Here is a 27,338-nt window from a genome sequence, read left to right as displayed (position 1 = left end):
ATGCAAAAAATAAAAGAATACATTAATAAAGTCTTTATGAAACCTTTTACAACTTTTTACTGTTGTACGTCTTCCATGAAAAAAACATAAGTGTGTCAAAGTACTGTAAAAAAGGAGCATACTTTATCTTGCCACAATAGGTCATGACTAAGAAGAGAAGAAATTCATTATATTGGGCTAGATTTAAACAAACAGCAGAGCACAGAAAAATAACAGTGCATTGTAAAGTGAAATATTAGCTGTGCTCCTATTTTTTTGAGAACCAAATACTATAATGTCTGTAATAAAATTAAAAGCAAGGTGTTTTTTAAGAAAAACGTTTTAAGCTGATCTAAAAGTAGCATACTGTACTTCACATATATAATTTGGTCTTTAATTTAAGATACAGATTTTTCACAAGTCCTCACAAAATTCACACCACTGCATTAAAAAGTGCATTTCACTCAAAGATGTGTCATAATATATAGTTTATTGGAGGATACAAAATATCACAACCTTTGGTCGACGATTTATTGAGGAATAAAAAGCATGGAGAAAATCTAAAATGACTTTCGTGACAAAAATTAAATAATTGAATGGAATATACATAATTATGTTTTATTTAAAAAGACAGAAGATAAGTGCACACCCTTAAAAGGCAGATGACCTACTGCTGCAGCAATCTGAATTTCAGTTGACTTCAACAATCAATAGGCACTGACTCAATTTAGATTCTTGTGCAGTATTTTATACATCGCTCTTACCATTTTAATGCAATTTTCAGGAAGTTACAGATTTCTTGTATTACACACATTGGTTTGGGGTGGGATTAAATCTACAGTATTAATACTACATGTAACTTCAACACATTCTCACCTTAAAACCTCTGTTTGTTGTTACCTAATGAATGTTCCATGTTTCAAGCAAACCTGTTTGTGTAGTGATGCAGTTTATTATTGGGAAATATAATTTGATGTACTAGACTTGCACGTGCTGTGAACCAGCAGCCTAATATCAACATCAAAACACACACAGAAAAGATTTGGGGGTTAGAAAATACGAATCTCAACACAAACCATTCTGTACTGTTAAATATGATTGTTTTTGCTAGTGTTCTTGTGATGTTAATCTTAAGAAATTGTCTTTTAAACCTTATGGGTTTTTTAATCCTACAGTATTTTTACCTCAGAGAAATTGCAACAAGTTGTCCCTCTGGCTGAGCGAGGATTATGTAGTGTAACATCTCTGTTGAGTCTCAGATAGTATTAGTAGTTTTTCCCAAACCAAACTGCCCAAAAAAGGGAGACTCTGCCTGGCTTCATTCATTGTTGTCCTAATGAAGTTCACTGTGTGAACCCACTCAATTCAAGCTTTTGTGAGTTGAAGAGATACAGGTAGCTACTAAATAGAAATGTCATGCAGCACTTTTCATATATTTTCAGTGCCTTTCATATTTGTTATTCCAATAAAAAGGATATTCAGGAGTGAGGTGGAATGAAAACACATTTCTGGTAGGTTAATGAATCAGTTTGGGATTACATAAAACAATATTGCCATTCATGTCAAAATAATACCACCCATTATATAAAGCTCTTTATGATGATGGGCTCTCATTGGTAGCACAAAGTTAATTTTTTGCTGCAAAATAGTCTTAGATATACAATTTCAAAAGCAGTGGTATATATTTAATTTTAGTCTACTGTCTGAAAGCAGCACAGGAAGAGAACTGCATATACTGTAATACTGGTGGATCCAATGGTTGCTGTGGGTACTCTCTCCATTCCATATGCTCTGCTTTTGACTAAAGAAAGCAAAGGAAGAAGCATTTCACTACTTGACTAAGAGATTTGCAAATCCAGCAGGCTGCCTGAGAATCATTCCTCATCAGTCACCATTTCTCTGCAGGATTTGATCCAGCAATTTCTAAGAAAAAAAAGATACAATAGTTTTTAGATTCATCAGTTGTAACAGTGTATTAAAAACAAATTCCCCAAATTGAATGCGTTTGCACTGAACATACCGTATACAGTCCTTTAATCTGCTGCTGTGTTGTTTCTATTAATCTAACCATAATCCATATTTATAAAATGTCTCACAACCCTGGCAAACAACCATTTTTCTCACTCAATACTTGCATTCTATGACCTAGTATGTATCCATCTGTTGCCTCACAGTACCTGCTTTTTCCATCTCTCTTGTGCACCTGTCTGATGCTGGCATTGCTCAGAACCTCTCCCCTTTTCTGTGAACGTGTATGTTCCACTGCATGGTGGGATGAGACACACCATAGAGCAGACAATTCAAGTCTGAGTGGGAGTAGCTGACTCTGCGCTCCTGCTCATGTACAATTCTTGCTTGCTATTTAACAGGCCTTTTGTGTCATCGGGACCATCCCAACAGTCGCTGCATACACACTTGTCACAGACCACAAAGAAGTTGTTCATGGTTCTGCACTTGGCTCTGGGACAGCGGGAGCTCATATGAAACATAATGACTGTATTCTGTGCTAAAATCAATGGGTATGGAATGAATCCAGCATACAGTAGGTGCACACAGGCCCAAGGGATGGAGAGGGTGGCAATCAGACTGTCAGCTTCCTGCAGAGACCACGTTACACAGCATCCAATTCACTTAGTGAGATTTCCACTTATCTTTTAGACATAACTCTTGACCTTTTGTCAAGTGAAAGTTTCCTCTCTGTTTTTCAAAACTAGGCCTGGAGGGTTCCTAGCCATGACAGATCTGAAAGTTTCTTTTTTTTTAAATGTTGTCAATGGCAGAGATCAGCAGGGAGACCAGTTATCCTTCAAACCAACTAGGCAAGCACCAGAAACAGATGAACCTAAGAAGGTTTTAGTTATCTATAGTCTCCTTGAATTTTCTCTTTTGTTTCCTCCATGCCTGAGAGACCTCATGGCCGTCAACGACATGGCCAGCTCACTCCAGCACTGGAAGAAAAAGAATCGCCCAGGTGAGACACATTGCCCGACTTTGGACTTCCCAGGCCTGGCCATGGGGATGGCTGCTGGCTTACAGCTGACAGCATCATCTTCTTAATGCAGATCAAGTCTGTCAGGCAAGGACACGGAGTCTCTACAGGGCGGCAGGAGACCTGTCAATAAGAAGGCTCATGGAAGAGGGCCGTGGCACTTCACTGCACAGGTTCTCCTGTCGCTAAGGAGATGGTGCTTTTTAGAAAAAATACATCTGCAGACTTTATACTTCGTTTATTGCCAGATATAAGGGAAACAACTCATTTTTAACAATTAAAACAAATAAAATAATGTTATAAAATAAACAAATATAAATAAAATAAAAAACAGCTTTTAGTGTCATTCCTTTTTTCACCGTTTTACTTCAAGGATGGAAGTTATACTCTTCTAGAGCTCATCATTTCCAATTTAATAATTGAAAGGTTATTGGTAAAAAAACAAACAACTACTGATTTAATCATTTCAGGTGGAAACTGAAGGATTTCTTTCAAACCCAAACAAAATATTTACAGAGCTAATTTGTAAGCCATTCAATAAGGATACGTGCCCAAGCCTATAAGAAATACAAATGCGTAGCAAATGTTTCTGTAGTAAAACCATTCTCAAAACATATTTACTTGCATTTAAAAAAAACAAAACACTTTACAGTGTTTGAAGTGAATGAACTATAATGAAGAAAGGAATTCAGCACTGAATAGCTAAACACTGACCTCTCCTGGGCAGAAAGATAATTTTACTGCACATACAGTACTGTACAATCATTAATCAATGGGGAAATATTTTCTGTGTTTACGTAAGATTGAGAAGTATCCAGATAACAAAAATAAAACAGACCCTGACCCCCTCTGATCTTATATTAGTATCCATAATTAAAAACCTGTTGAAGGCATTATTTTTCTTTGCCTCTGAACTCTTCAAGATGCAATGGCTGCGTGTAACAATAGTCGTGTTACTCCCGAGTCTTGAGCTTGACCGATATGGCCTGCCTAAATACTCATCTTAATTCCATTGTTGGAAATAATTTTGCATTTCGATACCTGATCTTCTGTGGGGATGCTGGCTTTCTATCCCAAAGGATCACAGAGTATTTTATAAATAGGAAGGGAAAGGGGCCCTGTTTATCCACCACTGTAGTGCAGTATCCACCTGGATCAGATAGTGAGTGAGGAACTGCTTCATCAGGGCAATTAAGGTTGAAGTTTAGGTAGGCCAGATTGTGTGCACCTACAGCAAAACAGACATGGAATGGTAGTTTCTAGGACACAGTGACCGTAACTACCAGAGGAGACATTAGTTATGGAAATACTGGTCTAGAAGGAATAGTGCCCCTACCAGCACATGAACGCTACCCACAATTGCAACCTGGTGTTATTAAGAGATCTTGCATCCCAGTATTGACCAGGCCAAGGTTTGCTTAGCTTTTGAGATCTGATGAGAACAGGTCACTAACATCTAACCACTTTATAAAAGTAACATTAATATGAAATTACAAATATCTATGAACATTAAAGTCTATTTCCAGTTTTTAATTTATTTCCTTTTTTTGCTAAGATCTTTTTTTCTTCATAGTGTTCAAAATCAGTCAGAATTTAAACATTCCAAACTGCTATCTACAGTATTCAATTATGTTGTAAATGGTTTTAGGCAGCCTTTGTCTATTACTTTTATCATTTGCTTCAGTAGGGAGAAACATGTCTTTAAATATTGAATTTTCTATCACTACAAAAAAGACATCCATTCCAAAGTTTAATTGAGCTTATCAGGCAAAGGTGTCACTGTTACATACAAACAGCCTCCTGGTAATGTACACGTAATCTCTACCAAACATGGGTTATAGTGAAACAAGGATCTGAAGATCTAAGCCCACAGGACTATGAAGACATCTACCCGATATTTAGTGTGTAATTGAAACATGGGTGGAGTTTGTAGTCTTTATTATTGCAGGATTATTAATGTGTTAATGTTGCTTTATTAGCCCTATACAATTTCTTGCATTAGGAATTTGTCTTTTCGCATACCCCAGCTTTTCTCCATGAGACACACAGACACACAGACAAGGAGAGAAGCTTGGGGTCAGAGCGCAGGGTCAGCCATTGTACGGCGCCCCTGGAGCAGTTGGGGTTAAGGGCCTTGCTCAGGGGCCCAACGGAGTAGGATTCCTCTGCTGGCTGCAGGATTTGAACCGGCAACCTTCCAGGCACAGGCGCAGATCCTTAGCCACAGAGCTACCGCTCCGCCCCAAAACTGATAAATGCACGCATCCCCGGAGGTCAGCGCTCGTCGGCATGTATTAGCTCTAGAATTGCCACAGTTATCCAAGTAGCTTGGGAGCGATCAAAGGAACCATAACTGATTTAATGAGCCATTCGCAGTTTCACTGTACCGGCCGTGTGTACTTAGACATGCATGGCTTAATCTTTGAGACAAGCATACTTTGTGTTATTGCATTGCTTAGAAATTTGTCTTACATTATGCATTTTATAAGAAATGCATGAATCTAAAAAAATGTAGATCTAAGTTTGTTGTGTGTATTACAGTGTTGTGGGATTGCATTGTGCCTTTCAGGTCCATCACTTGCTTCCAGTATGTATCGAGCTGCATTATATATAGACCTGGATTAAATTAAAAATTAAACTAAAAATTAAAAAAACAAGCACAATATGTGATGGAAGAGACCCATCGAGAGGAAGCAAGAGATCTCTGGCAAACAAAATATCAGCATGTACTGTACTGTGCCTGACAGGCAGGTATCTAAAGAGTCTGATTTAATGTGCAGTATAAAAGAAATACCAAAGCAGAAAAATATTTTTGTACAAAACATGTTGATACGTGCATATTGAGATTCTGTTTATGTTCATTTACTACAGTATTCCTGCACAGAGATTTGTTTTGCCAGTGATGCTCTAGCCAAGTCAAGGTAGAGAGAAATTATTTTCCTGGCACTTGCGCCCTGAGTCAAATCGGAAGAGAGAGTTTCATAAGCCATTGTGTGTTCTCCGAAAAATACCCCTTTCCAGAAACCTCTTGGCCCAGTGGTGTCAGCCCCCGAGTCTTACCTTTTTAAACAGCTCAGCCCGCAACCTGTTTGTCTGCGATACCACTTTTTTATTTTCTTCTTCCTTTTTCTTTTTGACTTCAGGCAGCTTGTTGTAAATCCTGTCAATATTTGCAATCAAGAGAAAAGGCAATTCAGTCTTTGCACAGAGCAGAGAGGAAAGCAGCAGCCCCCTTTGTTGAAAGGCTGCTCTGCCACAACCACAATCTGGAAAACAAAGAAGGGGTCTTTATCACTGTGAAAGCAGATCAGGCAACCTGGACTAAACGATAAAACCAAGCATGCAAAGTCCATTCCTCCTTCAAAATGGAATTCCTTGCTTATGGTTCTGGGATTTAAGATTGGTTATCATACCAGTGAAAAACCAAACGGCTAGACAAAAACATTAAATCCGAGGTAGTCTTCTGTGTGTGTGCAACAAATTCAGACGCATATACAGTAGGTACAAACTAAGTAAAGCAAAGTTTTTTTTCAGAACAACTTCTTTTAGCCAGGACTGGGTTTTGTTTATTGTCATACTTGTCTTTATGTGTCCAGTAGTTTATCTGGCTAAGGATAATTTAATGAGTAACAGTCAAACATGGCTATCTAATATCTAAACAAGATGGCATGATTTGCACTGATTAAGAGCAGTCCTTAATGTAAAAATAATAACTAATTTTACCGCTTAGATCTCAGTTGCATCTCCTTCTCTGAAATGGCTCTTTCTCTGGGTTTGAAAAGATTATCTGCAAAACAAGTTACAGACAAAAAGTTTAAACTGTAGATTATTTCATATTAGTTCTATTTTGTTTATATGTTCTATTTATTCTGTTGGTTTAAAAGCAGGAATAATTCTTAAAGTGTAGGCACTCATCAAAGATAAATTTCAGCAACAAGGCGATACATCCAATTTAAGTATCTATTTAGGTTATAACTATGTAGATAAAATTTGAAATTTTAACTTTGGGTTCACAAATATCACAGTAAATAATATTATGCATTATTAAAATATTTTGTCTGTAAACCATAATCATCAATAAATATCCTACCTCAAATATAGTAAAATATCCTCCTTTCTATGTACAGTAGTTATAATGCTCATTGCTATTAATAAAAATGAATGCAAAAATGTTTTAAAGTTTTAAAAAGTACATGCATTTGCAATAGAACAGCTTTTCTTTACTGAAATATTTTGTTTCCAAAATGAAAACTATTTTTCTTGTAGAAGCAGCTTATGGATCACTTATTTTCAACTTCTGTCCACTTCAATATGATGTGTTTAACAATGACCAAACTTTGACAAGTGTATCACAACTTACACAGACCTACAATGGGTTTTTATACATCTGTCTGAATTCTGTCACAGCTTTAAAGGATACAAAATAAGCCGCCTGCAAGCTAGAATTGACATTATGGTAAATTACAGCACTGCACAACAAACTAAAGTAATACAGGTCTTGGATAGCTAAACTGTAGCAGGATCCAACGTGGAATATAAAAGAGGCACATTGATAGTTTTTTTATATGGCAAAACCCCTCTTTTAAGAATTTCAATAAACCTTGAATCATAAAAAATATTTTTGTGAAGTGACTGAGGTGAGAGAAAATAGCGCAGATGTGAGGTATTTACATGTAAATGATCTGGAATTTTAAATTACTCATTCTTGTAAAACAACATACTGAATGGCATATTTTTCCTTTGTTTTGTTTTACAAGTAATTGATGATGCATAAAGTAGCATTTTTACAAAATTCAATTAGCATTAAAAGAACAACAGACTCAAAAGAAACGCTTCAGTGCAGCTTAAATACACAGCTTATTGTTATAACAAATGCATCAGGCACATTGTTATGTAAAGCAAAACTTGTATATTTTCATTTGAAATAATGTCTGCTGTATAGCAGGCTGATTTTCTCTTCTGAGAATCTGTCATCCTTGCTCATTTATACTTTTTCATTTATTACATTATATGAAATGTAATACAGTAATACACATACAGTATCACTGAAATTTTATTAAATTAAGGCCGGCAATGAGATTGCCCATATCCAAGAGAGATACTCCAGTATGCTGTTAATATGTTGCAGTTATAAAGTTTGTCCAGCAGAGGACTCAAAACACATTTCTATATAATTTTTCTGTCCAAGTGCAGTTCAACTTCTTGTATGTCCTGTATGTCAACTTGTAGTTCATGCGAATAAAATGCATTGTGGTTGGCAACTACATAATTACTTTAACAGGAGCACCATTCACTGTGGTTGTGGAGCAGTTTAAAATAGAAAGCCTTATGAAAAATATTTTTTGTTTCTTTGGGTCTGCTGGGTTTTCTATTGTGCAGCCAGTGCCTGATAAGTGGGGGAACAATACTAGGAAGAAGTCATGACATATGATGTCATGTACCAAAATACATCTGCATCGATGAATTTAGATCTTTCCTGTTTTTGGAGAAACAAATGGTAGAAAGCTGTTTAACTGCTGGCAGAAGGCAAGGGGAATACCTACAGTTCATTTGCCCACAAATGATCAATCATGTTTGAAAAGCAATTTACTAAAAGAATGTTTTGCGACATAATAATCTCTGCTAAAACGATATTATACTTTAGTTCATTAGTGTAGTGCTTCCCAAACAATCTCAGATTCCTCCCTCGCTATCTCGACTTTCGATCCAAGCAGCAACTAATCATTACTGTTAAAATCATTACTGCACCACTGCACATACAGCAGTGCTTGTGTGTCTTGCTCATTACCATCAATGAGGACATTAGTGAATGATACACAATATAGGCAGTATAAATACTGAAATTGATGATCAGCTGCTGATTGGATCAAAAACCTGGAGTTTCAGAAACTTTCAGAGAAGACCCCAAGCCACCTTTTGAGCAAGATCGTGTCAGTGTTTTTCACAAAGGGTGATTAAGAGGGTGGAGCTCCCACTACAAACAAAAAGATTGGATTCCCACATCCACAAACAAAAAGACTGGGGATGGAGAGGAACATGGCAGGTACCACTAAGAGGGTGGGGCTTGGTGCAGTGCCTCTTCTTGGTGCCAGGAGTGGCGCTCTGCGGGGACATGTCTGTGATCTCCAGGGCTCTCCTCTGCAGCACACGCTGCTCCAGCTGCTTCACTCTGCCCCTGGAGCGGCTAATGAAGTCAGGGCGATAGAGTTCCAGCGCTTCCTGCAAAACAACAGCAGTCGCCAGGGTCTGATGCCACCATCTAAGACAATTTCCAAACAGGGTACTGTATGCAGATTTCTTCCCAGGTTAAACCTGTTGAAGATCATGTATCAGAGGTTATGCCAGACTTACTTTCAGAGTGAGGGCTGTAGGTGTGACATCCACAGGGCCACGGACGTATTGCTTCTGCTCCTCAGGAACGGGGCTGGGGAACTCAGGTGTATCCTCGGGCATCACACAGGAGGAGGGGTCCTGATTAACTTCTTTCTCATGATTGGACACTTTAACGTGTCCCTTAGCAGCCTCTCCTGAAAGGAAAGATAACAAGACACAAATGTAACACAACCACCCTGTTAAATAATAGAGTTTAGCAGTCTAATAATTAAGGCTATATTCAAAAAACACTGTTTGTTGTTCTAAATTTGCATCATATTTTACCAAGATGAAAAGAAAAATGCTTTATCGTGTTATCCATAGTGCCTAACGTTTGCATCAGGAACTTTATATGCAGTGCAATATTTTTTCCCAAGATCAAAATAAATAGCGGTATGTTTTTGTTCTTATAACAAATAAGATAAAAATGGCACTGTGCAATTCCTGTTGTTTAACAGAAAAATTGAGCACTTCAAAGTGTTTTATTTTTACATCTAATTATCTGTCTTAACAGGAAGTTACAGTACATTTACAATACAAAGATGACATTTTATAGATTTATCTAAAAACATTAATTAGTTTACACCCTTTAAATTACAGAAACATCATGTCCTGTTCAAATGAGTCAATAATGTAAAATATTCTTATTCATGGTATGTTTACAGTGTAACCTAGAATAGCATATCCAGATTTTGTTGTACAGTATATAAACATCTCTAAAAAAGGTAAATATAATAAGGTAAAGAGATTTTTTAAAAGATATTCTACTTTAAATACTGCCTATAGATTGCTTAAAACAGAAAAGAGAAACAGTATTACCCAAAGTGTCTTGCGTGTGCTGAGTTTGCTTTAAATATTTTGCATCTGTGCAAATTGGTATCTTGCTAAGTTGTTTTTGGATTTTCAGATTGGCTATCACAGATGCAGCCCGAAGACTTAATGACAAGTCAGGAGCCGGACAGGAACTTCTTTGATATGGTACGTGTTCTGGAATGGAAACAACAATGGTCAAATCCTGATTAGAACCTCAATTCAAATCTGATTGAAATGTGACTTTCTTAAAGCATGCAACCAAAACATACAGTATGCTACATAAATTAATGTGAAGAAAGCATGAGGATGAGCAAATAAACTACAGTACCAGTAAATTCAGTAAAATCTCTAAAGAAAAAGACACCTAAATATTTACCACTAATTTTCTAAGTAGTTGTACTGTATCATCATGGGTTTCAATTCACTTACAGAAGATAAACTTAAGCATCGCATTACTTTTTATCATCCAGATGTTTTAATTTTATGACTATGTAGTGTGTAAACCATCTAGAATTCTCAAATAAATACATAAAGAATATACTGTGTTCATCAGTGAATTAAAGTATGCCCAATCACTTCTAATAAATGTTTTTTTAGCTTTCAGCAATCTGTCCCTCCTGCCAAGGCTTTCAAAACCCCCTGAGCAGCTGCTCATAATTACACGCTGCTGAGCCGAGAATTCATCACACTCACCGCCTGAGCATTGGAAAATAAAACAGAGCTAGACTGTGCATGGCACTATTCTCATGATATCTGTTGTGAAGTTGGTATTGTCCATATGTGCCAAGCTTATTCCCTCCAACATCACTGCACCTGCTAAACACATTCTGATCTGAACTAGGTCTGATAGTAATGACAGGCCAGGCAAAGTGACAATACATATGAGTCTTTGACCTAAATGTGATACTTTTATGTATCACTGTACCCCTGTGCGCAAGATGTCTACTTTAAATTCACTTAGTTTTGTTTTTTTATGTTTAAGTAGGGAACTGTGTCACCATTTGCAGGCAGCAAAGGAACAGGTGAAGGTTCATTCCATGGTGAAAGTAAAGAAAAGAAACACAATGAAACCTTTATAACCATGGACACATCTGAAGATGGTTCTACAATCAAAGTGTGGTGTTTTTCTTTACCTTTCACCATGGAATGAACCTTTACCTGTTCATTTTCTTTAGGCATGCTTATATTTATTGCCTTGAAAAGATAAAATCATGGCTACTTAAATTTGGTAGAAATGAATGATCCAGCCATGTCAGTCTGTTGCCAGAAAACGCCTGGTTTCAAATCCCGGTCAATGCTGAGGGACAATCTTTTCCAATTATAGAATATAAGTATACTGTTTAGATTTGTATTAATTTTAAACTGTGTTTTACAGTATGTTAAATATTAAATTAATGAAAAAAGAAAGTAGGGCTATTTTACAAAAATAGAATTATTAATATATAAAGTATCTAAAATATATATTATTATACTATAGCTTGTTGTGAACGTGATGTGCTTCTTTCAGGTTGACATCCATATTGAGATAGTCTACATTTTGTCTTAATGCAAATTTCAGCAAAGAGTAATTGGCAAACAAATTAACTTTAAACTATACTGGTAGTTTTGACAGAAGCTAAGTAGAAAATCATAGTGTACCTTGGGGTTTATTAAAAGTAGGTGGTTGATTGGTCCTACTGCTCTGCTGAAAAGTAGCCCTGTAATTTAAATTTGTATCTTCTCTCACTTTTTGTGTATATGAGAAACATGTATCACTTTCTGTTGCACCACCAGAAAAAGACTGCTTGCATAAACGAGAGCCTGACTCTGCAGTATCGAAGAAGGGAAGAGTGGGCTCTTGTTCCTGTAATTCAGGAGAAGTGATCCAGTGCAGACTAGCTTCTGTGTTTTTATTCACACCAGGGCACCAAAGACCATTCTTAGGACCAAGACGTTCTTCATTTTGGCCACCTCCCGTTTCTGCTTGATCTGCTTTGGGGGATGTTCCGCTCAGGTACAAAGAAAGCGCAGACCTGTGTACCTCCTCTTCTCTGTCGTTCTCTGGTTTAGGCAAGGAAATGGAACGGAACTTCTCCAAGTACAAGACAGAATTTGCAGACTCAGCTGGTACTTCAAGATGGGCACAGGATCGTACTAAGCCTTGGGGTGGAGAGGACAAAGAATCTTTACTCTGCCAAAGATGAAAGGACACGTTTTCTTTATTTTCTCCTTCTGCATAACTATGTCTGAACTCAAGTGGTTTTACCCTCCTGATCCTTTCACCTTCTGTGTAGCTTTGCCTGTATTCAATCACCTTTATTATGGTGGCCTTTCTTCTTCGGATAACTGGTTTGCAGTTCCTGTCCACTAAGAGGCCGTCCAAGGTAGCAGTAGAGGCAGGCTGGCCTCCATTGACCTCCGTCTGAGTGAGAGTGGATGTATCCTGCTGTGATGAAGTGTTAGGTAGCTGTTCAACTCTTCTAGTTGTTATTGTGATAGACGAGAAGCCTGCCTTCATCTTAGGAAGGCCTTTAGTCTCCCCAGGTGGTGAGTCTCCTTGATAGGCACTGCTGCATGTCTGTTCCAAAATTTCTGTTGCTTCCGGCTGTACGTTTGGAAGCACGGAACTCTGGCGGGGCTCCACACATTCCTTACTCTGTGACTTATCAGACCGAACTGAGTTAGAAAGCAGCGAAAATCCTGTCTTCTTGTCCTCTGATTTTTTTGCCTCACCCTCTGTTGTTAAAGGCGCTTTATCCTTTGGTGAACCAAGGTTGTCATTGTTTGATTCCTGTGGAGGGATAGAGATATTGTAATACATCTTCATTACATTTTGATAAAAATCTCTTCATCCACATCCATAAGCTTAAGAAGTCTCTTTCTCTATGGCAGGGCATGACAGTGATGTGGGGAAAACCAGTCTGGCTCTTAAAATTTTGTGAATCTAGAGGCTACTTTTTAGTCTGATCATTTGTTACTATGGTAATGTTTCCCTGCTGGGACATGCTCAGGCAAAAATTAACCACCCTTCTAGACAAAATAGAATTTAAACAGTACAGTGCCCCAGATAAATAGTAATGCCAGACTAAGCCAAGTATCAAAGGTTGACTGCACAGTGCATTTCTAACTACAGGTACAAGGAGTTCTGCATTAAACAGTTCTACTGTCTGTAGTAATTCTACAACATTGTAGGCAGATGTTAACATACAAGTTAGGAGCCTAGGCTGATTTCAAACTATTTTTTTTATGAAGATAAAAAGCATGTAACGTAACAAAAGGACAGCAATAGCTTTGTTTTTCTTAAAGAGTATCTTCATAAGGTCATTTGTTTAAACTGAATACAAGAGAGAATCACAAGGCAGGCCAAAATGTTATGATAACCTGCAGTAGAATGCCTTCAAGAAACGTGTGTGTAAACAACAGAGTAGGGTACTTACTTAATGATTTCCCTAAACAACCATATGAGAACATATTCAGCTATGTTATTGTGTGTGTATTTTATGACTGGCATTTATTCTGAACAGAAAAATAAACTAATAGTGTTCTTACAAACTGAACTGAAACATCATGGTTGCATTCAAGTGGAAATTAGATTCCCTGTAGTTATCTAAAGAGCAGCTATAAAATGCAGATTAAGTACAATTTCACAGCAGTTTAAATTGGATTATTTATGCAACTATAGTTTGTACCGTTTCTAAATTCTTATTTCCATCTTCTAATGAACAACAGATCTGTAGGATAAAGTAACCCCATTTTCCTGTTTGGACTGGACACATACTGCATGTGTAAGGTCTTTGTTTTGGAATGACACTGAACTGCAGAACACTGCATAAATGCTGTGCAGGAGTTTTACTTTCAGAAGCACCTTTGCTTACTGTCTACAAAGCTGGTACATTTTTTTTCTTGAGTTAATAATGTTGTGTACTTCAGTAGAACTGTTAACATCATCACACAGAATAAATTCTTACTTACTGTACTGTAAGTCCATATTTAATTTACTATTAAGAAAAAACACTATAACACAACATATAAACAATTGTGGGTGATATTTTTAAATTACCCATGTCAGAAAAGCAAATCAAATAACTCAATATTTAAAAAATAATTAATTATAACAAGAGCATTAGAAGGTAACTATCAACCATGAAACATTCAATATTACTATTATTATTAAGGATTTCAAAGCAATATCAATAAATGTAGTTACTGCTTTGCAAAGTATTCCTTAAGCATTTAACCAAAAGGGCTTCCAGGATTTACAGCATGAATACAAATATGAATGTTATTCATGAAATTTGTTCAATGATGTCCTCAATAAAGTCTATAAAAGGCAACAGAAACAAGTTTTACCTGGTTGCTTTTAAAATTTTGAACTGGAAATCTCCAGGTGCTCAATCCTGTGGAGTTTATACTGGAACTTGCCTGGTTTACATCCTTTATATCTATGAAAAGGAAAGACACAACAATTTCTTGCATTTGATTTGTATATAAAACATAGGGTTCTCTATTTGAGTGTGGTGTTAGAATTTTCAACATGGCTACATTACAGACTGGCAGGTTTTAATAAAATATTTAAACAAAGCATACCCTTTATGAATTATTTATAAATAAAAAATAAGCATTTTCCAAAAAAAATTATCCAACAAGTACTGTAATAACAAAGAATATTTTATTTCTTCATCAGAATTAATGAACAAGAGATTGTGACCAAATGGAGATAAAAAAGACTAAAATGAAACACTTCCAGTACTTCCAATCAAAAGAAACCTAACTGCAAATTATGTATTTTTTATGGACTTTCCTTTCTGTAGTGATCTTGTTGTAGCACCAAAAAAATGTAATGAAGTAACAAACATTTTAATAGTCCATATGGCGTTTTTTAATTTGTAATCTTTCTTTGTTTATCGCATTTGTTCACACTTTTAATATTAGCTATTGCCAACAATACTGCTATCAAAAGCAGAATTACTATTACTACTATTTCTTTAGCTACTGATAACAATAATATTATTTTAAAAATAGGGGGCATACTGGTAAGTTATTTAACTTTTAGGAAAATAAGCCCTAGGTTTGAGGGTGTTTGTGTCAGTATTTCTGCCCTGAAATGGACTGGCGTCCTGTCCAGGGAGTACTCTGCCATGCGCTCATTACTTGCCAGGATAGACTCCAGCTCCCCCACAATTCAGGGGAATTGGATGAAGTGGCTAAGAAATGGATGGATAGATGGATTATGAAAACAGAGCCACGCACTTGTGGTTCTCTACTTTGAAAAGCAAATATAACCAATGAAAATGCAAAACTGCTTCTTCTGTAAAGACAACCTGTTACCAACTACATATGAAGAACAAGGACAAACCCAAAGAAGGTGAATGTTGTGTGAAAGACACCAGTCTCTGCTGTCCTGTGACAATGTACATCATATAGAAGGAGAAACGCTTCAAAGGCCCATCTGGCAGAACAATAAGTGCTGTGACTTTTTGTTTGAGACTTAGGAAGCAGCTGTGTGGCAGAAGCACGAAGGGATAGAATATAAGACACACAAAGATTGAAAACTGTGCTCATAGCTGTGCAACAAAATCGAAAGAAAATTCTAATAACCTTATTATCTGAAAGTAATTATTATTACATTTTATAATCTTATTGTGATATGTTCTGTATTTCTACCATGGCAATTTGTTATTTTTTAATTTAATTTTGAAACGATAATCAATTTGTTCCACTTGCAATAGAGGGCAAAATGCCCTTTAACAAGTTCTTTCAAAAGTATTATTTTGCCTCTTGATATTTTTTCCGGCACCTCACCTCGTCTCTGTGGCAGAAGGCCTCCTTCACTGTCAGTCATGTGTCTCAACAAGTTATTTCGGTATAGATCAAATTGCTCACTGCTTTGAGAAACTGTTTACTTGTATTTGTTGGATATTATCTACCCATGCAAAGATTGTCCTATGTATCATTTAAACGCTTAGTACTATTGAATTAATTTGTAAAAAATAATTTCACTGAGAACTGGAAAAAGCATCCTGTATTTAGAATATTGTTTCCTCACATTTCCTGAAGAACCAGTTTTGATATTAAAAGTGACCACACTGCAGAACTCGTGCGCAAGTTTTGAATCTGACGTAGAGTACCTAATAAATGCAAATCAAATATTATCTCACAGCAGAATGTCTATTTTAAGAGCCTTTTGTCCTTTTTTATGGTGAATTTGTTTCAAAATAAAAAAAGAAATGTAATGATGACTAATCATTATAGTTGCCTATAATTATATTGTAATAACTAAACTATTAAGGTGTTTCATTCATTTACGCATCTAGTGGAAATATGTCCCTTAAAATATTATTAATAGTAGAGTCAGTATCATTTTATGTCATTTCGGTAAACCACCCAGAGGGGCTTAAACATGTTTTGTCAACATAGCCGTCATTTTAAAGTATTATTTTAGCCAAATACGATCGTACACACGATTATTTAGTAAATTCATATGCAAACTAGCAGCGTATTTCTTTTCTTACCGGAGAAAAGACACCTGTTCAAGGAGGCGGAATGGCGTAGGCGTAAGTTTAAGTCTCCATTTCTAATACCGTTGTTCATAGGAAGGGAATTGCCACCGTGTCGCTACCACGAAAAGCTCGAACGCCGATTGTCTTCTGGCAAACATTAAGCAAAGTAAGATGCCAATCACATGTTTACCATCAAAACACCAACCGGTTTAGGTTCCAACGTCACTTCAGCAAACTGGCGAAGCCACTTGTTGCAACAGTAACAGAAGATATTAACTGTGGGAGCTTAGCTGCACAACCCTAATGAATAATTAATCTTTTTTTACCTCCTAGCTATGAGCATTCTTCTCAAGTATCACTGAGTTGGATCCCCTACTCATCTAAAAGGTCCTAAGGTTTATTAGGACAAAAAGGGTTTAGTTTAAACTGCAATGAGGATTTGTTGATTATGATTATTATCATTCACAATAATTATTTAAACTTAATAATATAATTAATAATAATAATGCTGTGAGCTGAATTTAGTTAAGTGATAAAAAAAATGCTGGATGAATCAAAATAATAATTCCCTGATTAATATGCACATACAGTACAGGAGAGGACCTGCTTCATTCACCATGAAAGAGCAGTGTCCTCCTGTGTGACATGTGGCAGCCACGATGCACCAACAGGCCCAGTGCACAACATACTGTAACAGGCAGACAAGTATGATACTGCTTCACCCATTCAGTTAAGGGGTTACTTTTGATTAGAAGCCAGATTAGACGAACCCAGAGTGGAATTTAGTCAAGAAGCATGGTTTAAACCGCACGGTGGTTTAAAAATTCTAGCCCAGAGGGAAGAGATCCACCTACTGGTCCACCAACTCTGCTTTATGCAGAAACCTGGTTTTCATTAGATTCTGAGATGTAACAGGATCGAATATGAGATGGTCACACTGCTGCCACATGATTCCACGCAAACTCGAATGTACAGTGCACAGCACATAAAGGAGAACAAACAATAAGTAAATGACCAATTTTAAATTCAAAATTGTATTTGCTGCTGAAATACCTTCCATATACACTATGTGCTCTCACTCCATTAAACAAAGGTGAGAAATAACAAGAATCTTGAAAATTAGGATCTTAAAGATTAAAGATTTACACCTGTATGTAGGGATTCACTAGATTAATATACCAACATAACCACCAGCCAAGTATTAAGCAGTTTACAATTAGCCAAGAATGGACTGCACTCTAATTAACTCTAATGGACTGTCTAATCTTTTCAGTTTTCTTGAAACTAGCTCAGAACTCTCAATTTAACTTTCTGATAACACTTTATAACTTTCTCCTCACACTTGACCTAACTTCTAACCCCTGGGCATTCCTGAAAAATGATTCTACAGTATAATCACACCCACCTGCAGACCTTCCTTAAATAATCTGTTTCCTCACTATTCTGATATAAAAAGGGGTCTGATCTTTTGTTACAAAATGTAATTTTGTTCATTGTGGGTAGACTATGGAATCTGGACCAGAGGGTCATAGGTCCAAGCTCCCTGTGAGACACTGCTGTTGTACTCTTGAGCAAAGTGCTTTACTCAGACAACTCCTATATACAGTAAAGTGGTCTCCAGTTCACCATTGAAAAAAAGAAATTGTTCTGAAATGCCATGTCAACAAAATAAAGAATTTTAAAAATAGTGTATTTTCAGACTGGTTAAAGACCCATTTTGCCAACACCAGAGTTTCAGTTGTTGTTATGTTTGTTATGTTCTTGTTAACAGAACCCTGCTTATTGTTGGTTAATTACATTTTTATGTGCTGAGAGGGTGGAAATTGCCTTCAGCAGAAGAAAACAGTCAAAGCAGTTCCATTCCTGCTGCCAGTATTAACTGCCATCTGCTGCCAGGACACACAGAAATTGTGATATACAAGCATTAGCAACCTGCTTTTCTCATAAAACGGTCGATGCCCATAAACACAGACACCCTCTGTTTATTCCTCACCCTTCCTAGCATTCAACACATGGTGAGTGTGATTACACAGTATGATATTTTGACCCCAGTGCTTCAACCATTACTCTGAAAGCAGTCAAGTTGTGTTGCATGGCAGGTTTAAAAAAGAGATGCCTCTTAGCAGTTTAAGCATTGGGATCATATGGGCTTGAAAATGACTTCCTTTTTGTCCTGCACACAAGAAACTAAGAATGATGTCTAGCTATTTCTGAACAAGCCCACAAATGGGAAAGATATTTCCAACATTTTAATGTTTTGTTTCATACTTGGTGGGGGAAGTGGTTGACTGTGTAAACAGTATTGGCAATGTAACTACAGAGAAACAGAATGCAATGGGACCTTTGGCCTCCTTTCATTTGTGATCTTTCTGATGTTTCCCTCATTATATCTGATCTTCCAGAGGACTTGCCATTTAGAAAGTTTAGAAAGTAATCTTACAGTGTGCCATGCCATGGAGCAATACAGAGGGATCAGTAAGGAAAAAGCTTTTGCTATGAGATTTCTGTAACGGGAGCTGGTCCTGACTCCCGTGTAGTGCGTAGTTTAGGACCCTGTGCAGACGGTATAATCCGGAAGTGACTGGAAAAGGGCTATGGGGAAACACAGTTAGGAATGGAAGGGATGGCAAACAGGGGGCGGTGCCAACAGTGATCCAGGTGGAAGGGGGTGCGCAGGCAAACAAGTCCAAAAACAGTCCAAAGGGGGAAATCAGGGCTCAGTCCAAAATCCAAAACCAGGTGATCCATCCAAGACAAGACGATTAAAATCACTGGTAAGGGGGAACTCGATCAGGAACACAAAAGTTAAAAGGATAACGAGGCCAGGCGCTCTGAGCCCCGGATTTAGCTGGTCAGGACTCTATTCGGAAGGCTATGCCTTCAGGCCGTGGACGTGAGGAGACTTGATGCCGGGCGGGCCTCCGGGCATCCGTCTTCCAATGCAGAGCCCTGAGCTTCAGAGGCACAAGGTTAAAATAGTATACAGTGAATCCAGGGACAGATGTACGTGATAATGATACAAAAACACAAAAGGGTCGGAGCGCCCTCTAGAGGAGGGATGACAATCGTGACAATTTCTTCAAGGATCACATCACAGATCTTCCATCCATTTTCTAACTGCTTTATCCAAGACAGGGTCATGAGATGTGTGTTATTGATCTTGATTGTGTCTCATTTGCCTTAAAAAAAGCTACTGATACATTATACTGTACTTCAGAGTATCTTATTTGGTCCTTACTTGGTTTTCTGTGCATGTGTTTGGAGAGAAACTTTTCCAACTTATCTGAGTCAACCTCAGGCAATACGGTAGTCCTGATTTGCTATCGGGGTGGAGTTTGTATGTTAATGTGGGTTTCTCCAGATGCTAAGGTTTCCTCCCACAGTCCAAAGACATAGTGGTAAGTTAATTACCTTCTGGAAAAATTGGTGTGAGTGTGTATATGTTTGTGTCTGTGTGTCCACCCTGTTATGGACTGGTGTGCCCTATCTTGTGCCCATTGCAAAATAAAAAATAACAAAATAAATAAAATCCTCAGTTTTGGGTTGTCTACTAACTGCAGAGGAAGAGCTTTCAATCTCAGTATGTTCGTGAGCTAACACTGTTAATGTCATACTAACCAATGTGATCTTTCCAATTCCAATAATTGCCGGATGATGCAAACCCAGTTTGACTGCTCTCTTGCTTAGATATGTTTGACTTCTTCAACATTTGTATATATAGTTTTTAGATTTTGGCACACAGTACTTGTGCCCGATTCCTGTGTCTACTTTAGTAAATAATTTATTGCTTTTTTTTTTCTTGGTTCAACTTTCAGTTTTCCCTTTCAATATATCCTAGTGCACAATGGGATTGTGATGAAAAATGAAATATAAATGTAATGGGTCATTAATTCTCCACAAGGAATTTTCTGTGACATGTCAACAGTCTTCTAAGACAGCTTGCAAACACAAAAATGTAAATTTAAATAAAATAAAAATAAAAACATAGTTTTTATGCATAACATAATACATATAGTACATTTGAATTTATCTTTATTATTATATATTTAATAAGATATTTTGTTATACTAAGTTGAAGGGAGTCAAGTTTTTATATCTAGGTAAATAACAAAGCACTCAGTGTTGCAAGCATCATATCCAAATTACAGTATTACAAAATACAGTATTTCTACCATATTTGTTCTTGCCTCAAGTTTTCCAGAGATGTTCCAGTTTAAGAAGCTTAACCCTGGTTCATGGAAAAAAAATAATCTGAACTAAAACTAATTTTATTGATACTAAAAAGAAACATTCATTGTCTGATTACAGATTAAGCTCCAACAGACCTCGGCTGGGGTTTATAAAGAACAGCTGTGCATCAAGTGAAAACGGACCCAAATTTGTTTTTAAGTCCCTTGCTTTTTCAGATCTCTTGCTTGTTACCTTTTGTGTGTTTAGCCAAAGCCTTTGCTGTGTAATTAACACGTAAACAATCGACTACCACGGGCAAATTAAGTTCCTAGTTAAAAGGCCTGTGTGCAAATAAGAGGCTTGCAAACTACAGGCTTGTACAGAAGCAGAACAGGACTAGGCCTGGTGTTTTTGCACTGTGTAATAGATGATTTTTATCCCTGAAATGTGATTCTCTTTGCGCTCAGTGAGGGGCTCTTCCCATTCTCAAACGGACAGAGCATTATTTATCCTGAATTCACTTTGTCTTTCTGTTTATTGTAATCCTTCAATACAGCAATTCGCTCAGCGAGCAGCGCCTGACTCGTGATGGGAACATAGAGCAATGCCAAAGGGCGCATGGTTGCAGAGCAAGCAGATGCACTGTGCTGGAGAAGCCCACTGAAATAAACCCATCACAAGCCTCCGCAGAGCACAGCAATTACAGCAACATGTTTGTGTTTCTGCTGTACTCTCATGGCATTTAGATAATGGTGTTTATAAACCATCCTCATGGTTAGGAACCCACTGAGAGGCCAAGGTCATTATCTTTGGCTAATTCATTCATTCATTTATTACTCAAGCTGCCAACCTACATTTTAATATTTCAGTTCTGCATGTACATTTTTATTTCGTTATTAAAAGTAATTTATATTTGTTTGATTATTAATTTCTATTGATGTGCTGAAGAGGGGCTGGAGGCAATTAAATGGAATGTGGCTGAACAGCTGTTGAACTATTTAATAAAGACAATTTGAGACAGCAATGAGGGCAGCAACCAAATCTGAGTGTTTCTAGGTGAGGGAGGATACCAGCATCAGCAACCAGCATCTCTTTCTGTAATGTGGGAAAAGCTCCGAGCCCTTATATCCAGAATTTCCTCTCTCTGACTGCCTGACAATGACACCTGAGTCTCAGTCCACACAATGTGGTGACTGGCTATCACAGCCCAGCATTCCACTATGTGATAACTAGCCCTGAGCACCTTTGACTGACATAACAGCAGCAGCCCAATCCCTTTCTCAGCATGCCAAAGCGCACATTGTTCTGCACCGCAGTGTAATTCTACAAGGTCAGGGAAAGTTATCTCCCGCAAAAGCTTACTGGCCTCTTAAAACCAACTACCCTGCACTGTAGGGGACAGGTGTCCCTCCTGGTTGAGTGACCCCCATGTTCAGAAAATCTCTAATTATCTTTGGTTGCCTTCACGTGGCACAGCAATGTGATAAATGACAATTTTTTACTTCGGTCACACAATAGTACTGCAGACATGTCTCATATCTTTCACTGCATCAGTGCAGTGGCTCTTTTTTGGCCTTTAATTACAGTTGACAGCTCCATTCAGGCTTTAAAAAAATAACAGACGAGCCAAACACATACTACTACTATATACAGTATATGGGCACAAATAAAAATATATACAGGTATAATATAATTTTTTTTGGTTTAACCTTTAAATATGAACCAATCTGGTTTGCAAAGAAAATGTTTAATTACTATTTTTATTATCCATTCCTAAAACCAATTTGTCTGGATTCTTTGGGTTCCTTTAAAACCAGGCATTTTTTAAAACTTTTGTTTGTAAACATATGCAGTACAGAACACTACTTATTAGTGTATTTTAATCAGAACAGAGTATCATAAAATAATACATTCATAGTTACCAGTTTGAACAGGCGTCTTCTTGTTAAAGAGGCTTTCAGGAACCATTGAACTTCTACTGAAAGCGACTGCTTTGGTCTAAAATAAAAAAAAGGTCAGAGAAAATGTGTATCTGGTCATTTAAAGTACCTAAGAACTCTCTCCCTCACAGCTTTATTAGTTGGGGGTTTCTAAAACTTTGGTTTATTGATTAATAACCTGTATTATTATTATGATATTATACTGATATTATGTTGATATTATTTTTAAATCAAACGTTATGGAATAGTTATGGAAGGCTCTTTATGTTAATTTCTGATACAAAGTTGATGCTGTTTTTTTCTTGAATTTGTGTCTTGTAATAAGTGGTCAGGTAATACACAATGTTCATCTTTCAGAAAAAGTGCTGAAGTTGCTTTGAAGGAAAGAAGCTCTAAAATTTCCTCCAAATTGCTTTGAAATGGTTTTAGTTTGAGACAACAACTACAAAAACCCACAAATCAATAGTGTCTCTGTGATTGATGCCTCTTAGGTCAGGAGATGCTGATTGAAAGGCGTACTCTGAAAGTAGGCCCTTGAAGATAACGTGTATCACTATGAAAGTGACCGTCAAAAAAGAAAAATTACCAAGTGAACTTAAGGGTAGGAACAGTTCATTAGAAACAATGCACTCTGCAGTTTCTGGCTCCAATCTGTGCGGTTCAATAACGGGTGATGAGTTGCCCATAAGCAATGGGTATTGATCAGGGAGCCTGCTGCCTTTTACATACTATAGTATGTTTTATTAACTTCAAGCTGAGAGCCTGGCAACATATTTTAGAAGCATTGCCATGGTGTTGAATGCATAGGATTGTCTTCATGCACATTTATTTAAAGTGTGTTACAGTCAGACCTTAACATTTTCTGCTGTTGCTTCTACAATATGTCTGAGATTATACATTTATTTTACTGGACAAATGAGAAACATTTCTCCTGTCATTTTTTTCTTGTTTCTTTCCAAGGAGTAAGATATTTTCAGCTTATGAGACCGTATCCAAGTGCCAAGCATTCCCTGTGTTGTGTAAGTTGACTTATAACATCATTAGATGCCACTACATTGTCTTCTGTTTCCTGGCACTTTACAGCATTTCTAAAGTGCTCCATGAAACATCTTGGCACAGCAGCAGTGAAACAGCTAAGATGGTTACAATTCTGTCTGGCAGCTTTGGGCTTTCTGAAGCATCAGTAATAAGATCTTGTTGGCTGGAATAACTTTGATTCAGAGGTGGAAGTAAATCAGGGCTCAGTGTGTTCAATCACTGTCAGTTAAGGGGTCTTTTTGACATCTGATAAGAGCTACACATTTCCAGTATTTCCACACATGTATTGCATTTCAATAATAACCTTTCTGTTTTTAAAAGGTTCTTGATTAAACTCTGGGTCATACTTTACAGTGCATCTTCACCATAAAATGCAGTTTATATGTTAAATTTAACTTTCCTTTTATGTTTCTCACAGCCGTTGCATCATTGGAATGTAAATTCTAACACTGTTATAGGATGAAATTTAAAGAAATTAAATTTAAGTTAATAAACACCCATTTCATCCCCAAAACCAATCTATGAAATGCCTTGCAAAAGTAATTGCACTTTTTATATGATCAAGACCATCTCCTGCCTGAATGACTAAAGACTGGTTGCTTTAACCTCTGTCATCATGACGTGCTTTGAGAGACTCATCTTGAATCACCTCAAAACCATGACTGATGCTCTTCAGGACTCACTGCAGTTTGCATACAGAGCTAACAGAGTCTGTTGACGATGCCATCAACTTTGCTCTGCACTACATCCTGCAGCACCTGGACAGCTCTCACACTTATGTCTGTATTTTGTTTGTAGACCTACATCTGGATAATTTGAGGCAGCTCAATGTTCCCCATCCTGTCTGCCACTGGAGCCATGGCTTCGTAACCAAGAGGAAACAGTACGTTAGGGTGGGTGACCACATTTTGAACCCCGTCCTTGTCAATACTGGCGCTCCACAGGGCTGTGTGCTTTCTTCTATGCTCTACTCACTTTACACCAATGATTGTTCATCTAACAGCGAATTTGTCAAACTTTTCAAGTTTGTGGACGATACTAATTTGGTTGGTCTCATCTCAAACGGTGACGAATACCAGGAGAAAGTAAGCCATCTGGTGTCATGGTGTGAAGTTAACAACCTGGAGTTGAATACACAAAAAACTGTGGAGATGGTCGTTGATTTCTGAAACAAGCCCACTCCTCTCCTTCCCTTGGAAATTCAGTACATAGCTTCATGGTCAGCAGAGCAGAGTCTTACAAATTTCAAGGAGCTATCATTCAACAGGCCCTTAAATGGGACAAGAATATTACCACAATTATCAAGAAGGCCCAACAGCGCATGTACTTTTTGAGACAGCTTAAGAAATTTGGGCTGTCACAAGCACTGCTGGTCCAGTTCTACTGTATACAGCCATAATAGAATCAGTCATCACATCTTCTATTTCTGTTTGGTTTGCTTTGCATCATCACACTCAAAGTGGAAATTACAGAGCATTGTGCAATGTGCAGAGAAAATCATCGGCTACCAGCTCCCACCCCCCGACAGATTTATTTTCGTCTAGGATGAGAAAGAGGGTGGGGAAAATTGTGGCTGACCCCTCACACCCCGGCCACTCTCCAGCGTTTTCCCTCTCAGCAGAGCCCAAGAGTGAGAGCCCTAAAACCTAGGGCTAACTGACACCTGTATAGCTTCTTTCCCCAGGCTATAACTCTCATAAACAAGGACACTTCTTATATTCCTTCTCTGTGACTAGTTGTACATTTTTATTTAATGGCACATACTGTACCATTGATATTTTTTGCAAATGCACGCAGTACTCATTTTACATTGTATTATTCAACTATATATACTTTTAAATGCTACATATCACTGAGATTTGTTTATATCTGTAGGTTTTTTATTTTCTTTTATTGGAATTTACAGTATGTTGATACCTGCACCAAGAGAAATTCCCTGTATATTTTGTACTTGCGAAATAATAGTTTCTGTTTCTGATTATAAAAGCCACTTACTATATACATTTTAAGATAATTGTGGTGGAGTAATATGCGGCAATTGCGCTGTCATCACTAAATTTTAACTGATGCATATTTATGTGTTTCCATAGCAAATGCAGGATTATACAGATCTAGAGGAATCTGGGTGACTAATCAAGTCAAGCTTCCCAAGTGGGTCTTGCAGGTCTCAAGGTTGACATTCTCAAGTTCAGCTCAGTTAGGGTTAGTGATTGTGATTCAATCTCAGAAAAGTATAATTTGTCGGGTAGGGTACAGTAAGTGCTGATTATCATAGAGCATCAAATAAGGTGGTCTGAGTTCAGTTAGATAACTTGGCATGAGAATATAATCAGGGCTGAGGCAGTGTGTTTCTATGTATTAGCCAATAATATAAATATATTCAGGTAAAGATACATTTGCCAAGGAATTATATTAAAAATGAATATATTTTATATGAAACATCTCATGTAATGCACAAACAGAAAAGATTACTAGTGACAATCCCTTTGCTTCACACCTTGAATGCATCAGATGAAAAAGGAGCATTTTTATCATCATTGCAAGAATAGGTCTAGAGTGAAAATAATAGCTGCCACTCACAAAAAATATCTAGGCAAAAACAAAATAATTGTTTCTAAAATAACATTGCCTGATCCAACAATTGGAGACACACTATAGCTGATTATCATCATTTGTTTCACATTTTTAAAGTCTGCACAATGCATGCAAAGGTCCATCAATTATAAAAGTAGATTCAAGCATGCAGTAATTGCACTGACTGTAATTGCAAAAATTCAGTCACATGAGTTATAATCCACTAGGAATTCTCATATTTCAACACAGTAGGAACCCCCCCCCAAAAAAAACTCAGAGCTAGTGTTGTCAATTCATGATTTTAAAATAGCTCTTTCATTTTGCAAACAGCTTCAGGTGTCTCACCTCAGAGATTAAAGCTGAGCTCTCTTCATCCCCAGTATTACAAGGAATAACGTAGCTGGCTGCTTTCCTCTGGACTGGCAACCATCCGCTTTTAACAGCTGCCAAAGTGCAGAACCTGACATATTCCTTTCTTGAAGTACACCTGAAGTGAATGGTCTCCAAGCTGTCTTTGGATTCCTGTGCTTGGTTCCTTCCAGATGTGAAGGAGCTCTCACTGCATAATGAGTTTTTGGACAGCCCTGGAGCTCCTTCTTTCCTTCTGGGTGAGAAACACCACTGAGTGTGCTCGGGGGTCTCTGTGAGATGCAGGGCCAAGTCGATGGCTTCATTGTGCAGTGAGGGCAGGGAGAGAGCCCTTTCAAAGACTGACTGCACTTTGTTACTGGGAGGGGTACCTGTTGGTGGTTTGTGGGACCCCTCCGGAAAAATCGGCAGGTTCTCCAGCCTGCTACTCTCACTGCAGCTTTTGGTTCTTGTAGCCCTTGGTACAATCTGCACCTGAGACATCAGGAGTTCCCAGTACTTATCCCCTAATGCTGTGTAACCTGGTGAACTGTGAATGGAACCAGCTGACTCCCAACCTATTCTTCTGTGATTCTCAGGTAACAGTGTACAGCTCTCAAATTTCACTTCTTCCAT

At 37.5% G+C, this 27,338-nt stretch overlaps 1 protein-coding gene across 1 annotated transcript; it reads right to left on the bottom strand.

Moving 5' to 3' along the window:
* Positions 1–450: 450 nt before the first annotated feature.
* On the bottom strand, positions 451–27,338 carry c5h10orf90 (chromosome 5 C10orf90 homolog). Its single transcript, XM_088916784.1, has 10 exons — positions 26,700–27,338; positions 22,725–22,800; positions 14,483–14,574; positions 11,792–12,923; positions 10,160–10,327; positions 9,320–9,495; positions 9,016–9,187; positions 6,692–6,755; positions 6,029–6,128; positions 451–1,902 (listed from the first exon to the last, which is right to left on the bottom strand). The coding sequence occupies exons 1-10, from the start codon at positions 27,336–27,338 to the stop codon at positions 1,864–1,866; spliced, it is 2,658 nt and encodes an 885-aa protein (XP_088772910.1). The 3' UTR covers positions 451–1,863.

Source organism: Atractosteus spatula, chromosome 5 (assembly GCF_055471065.1).
Source record: "Atractosteus spatula isolate fAtrSpa1 chromosome 5, fAtrSpa1.hap1, whole genome shotgun sequence".
NCBI classification, from domain to species: domain Eukaryota; kingdom Metazoa; phylum Chordata; class Actinopteri; order Semionotiformes; family Lepisosteidae; genus Atractosteus; species Atractosteus spatula.
Note: the sequence above shows the minus strand (reverse complement) of the source record. Positions and strands in the feature narration are given on the sequence as shown.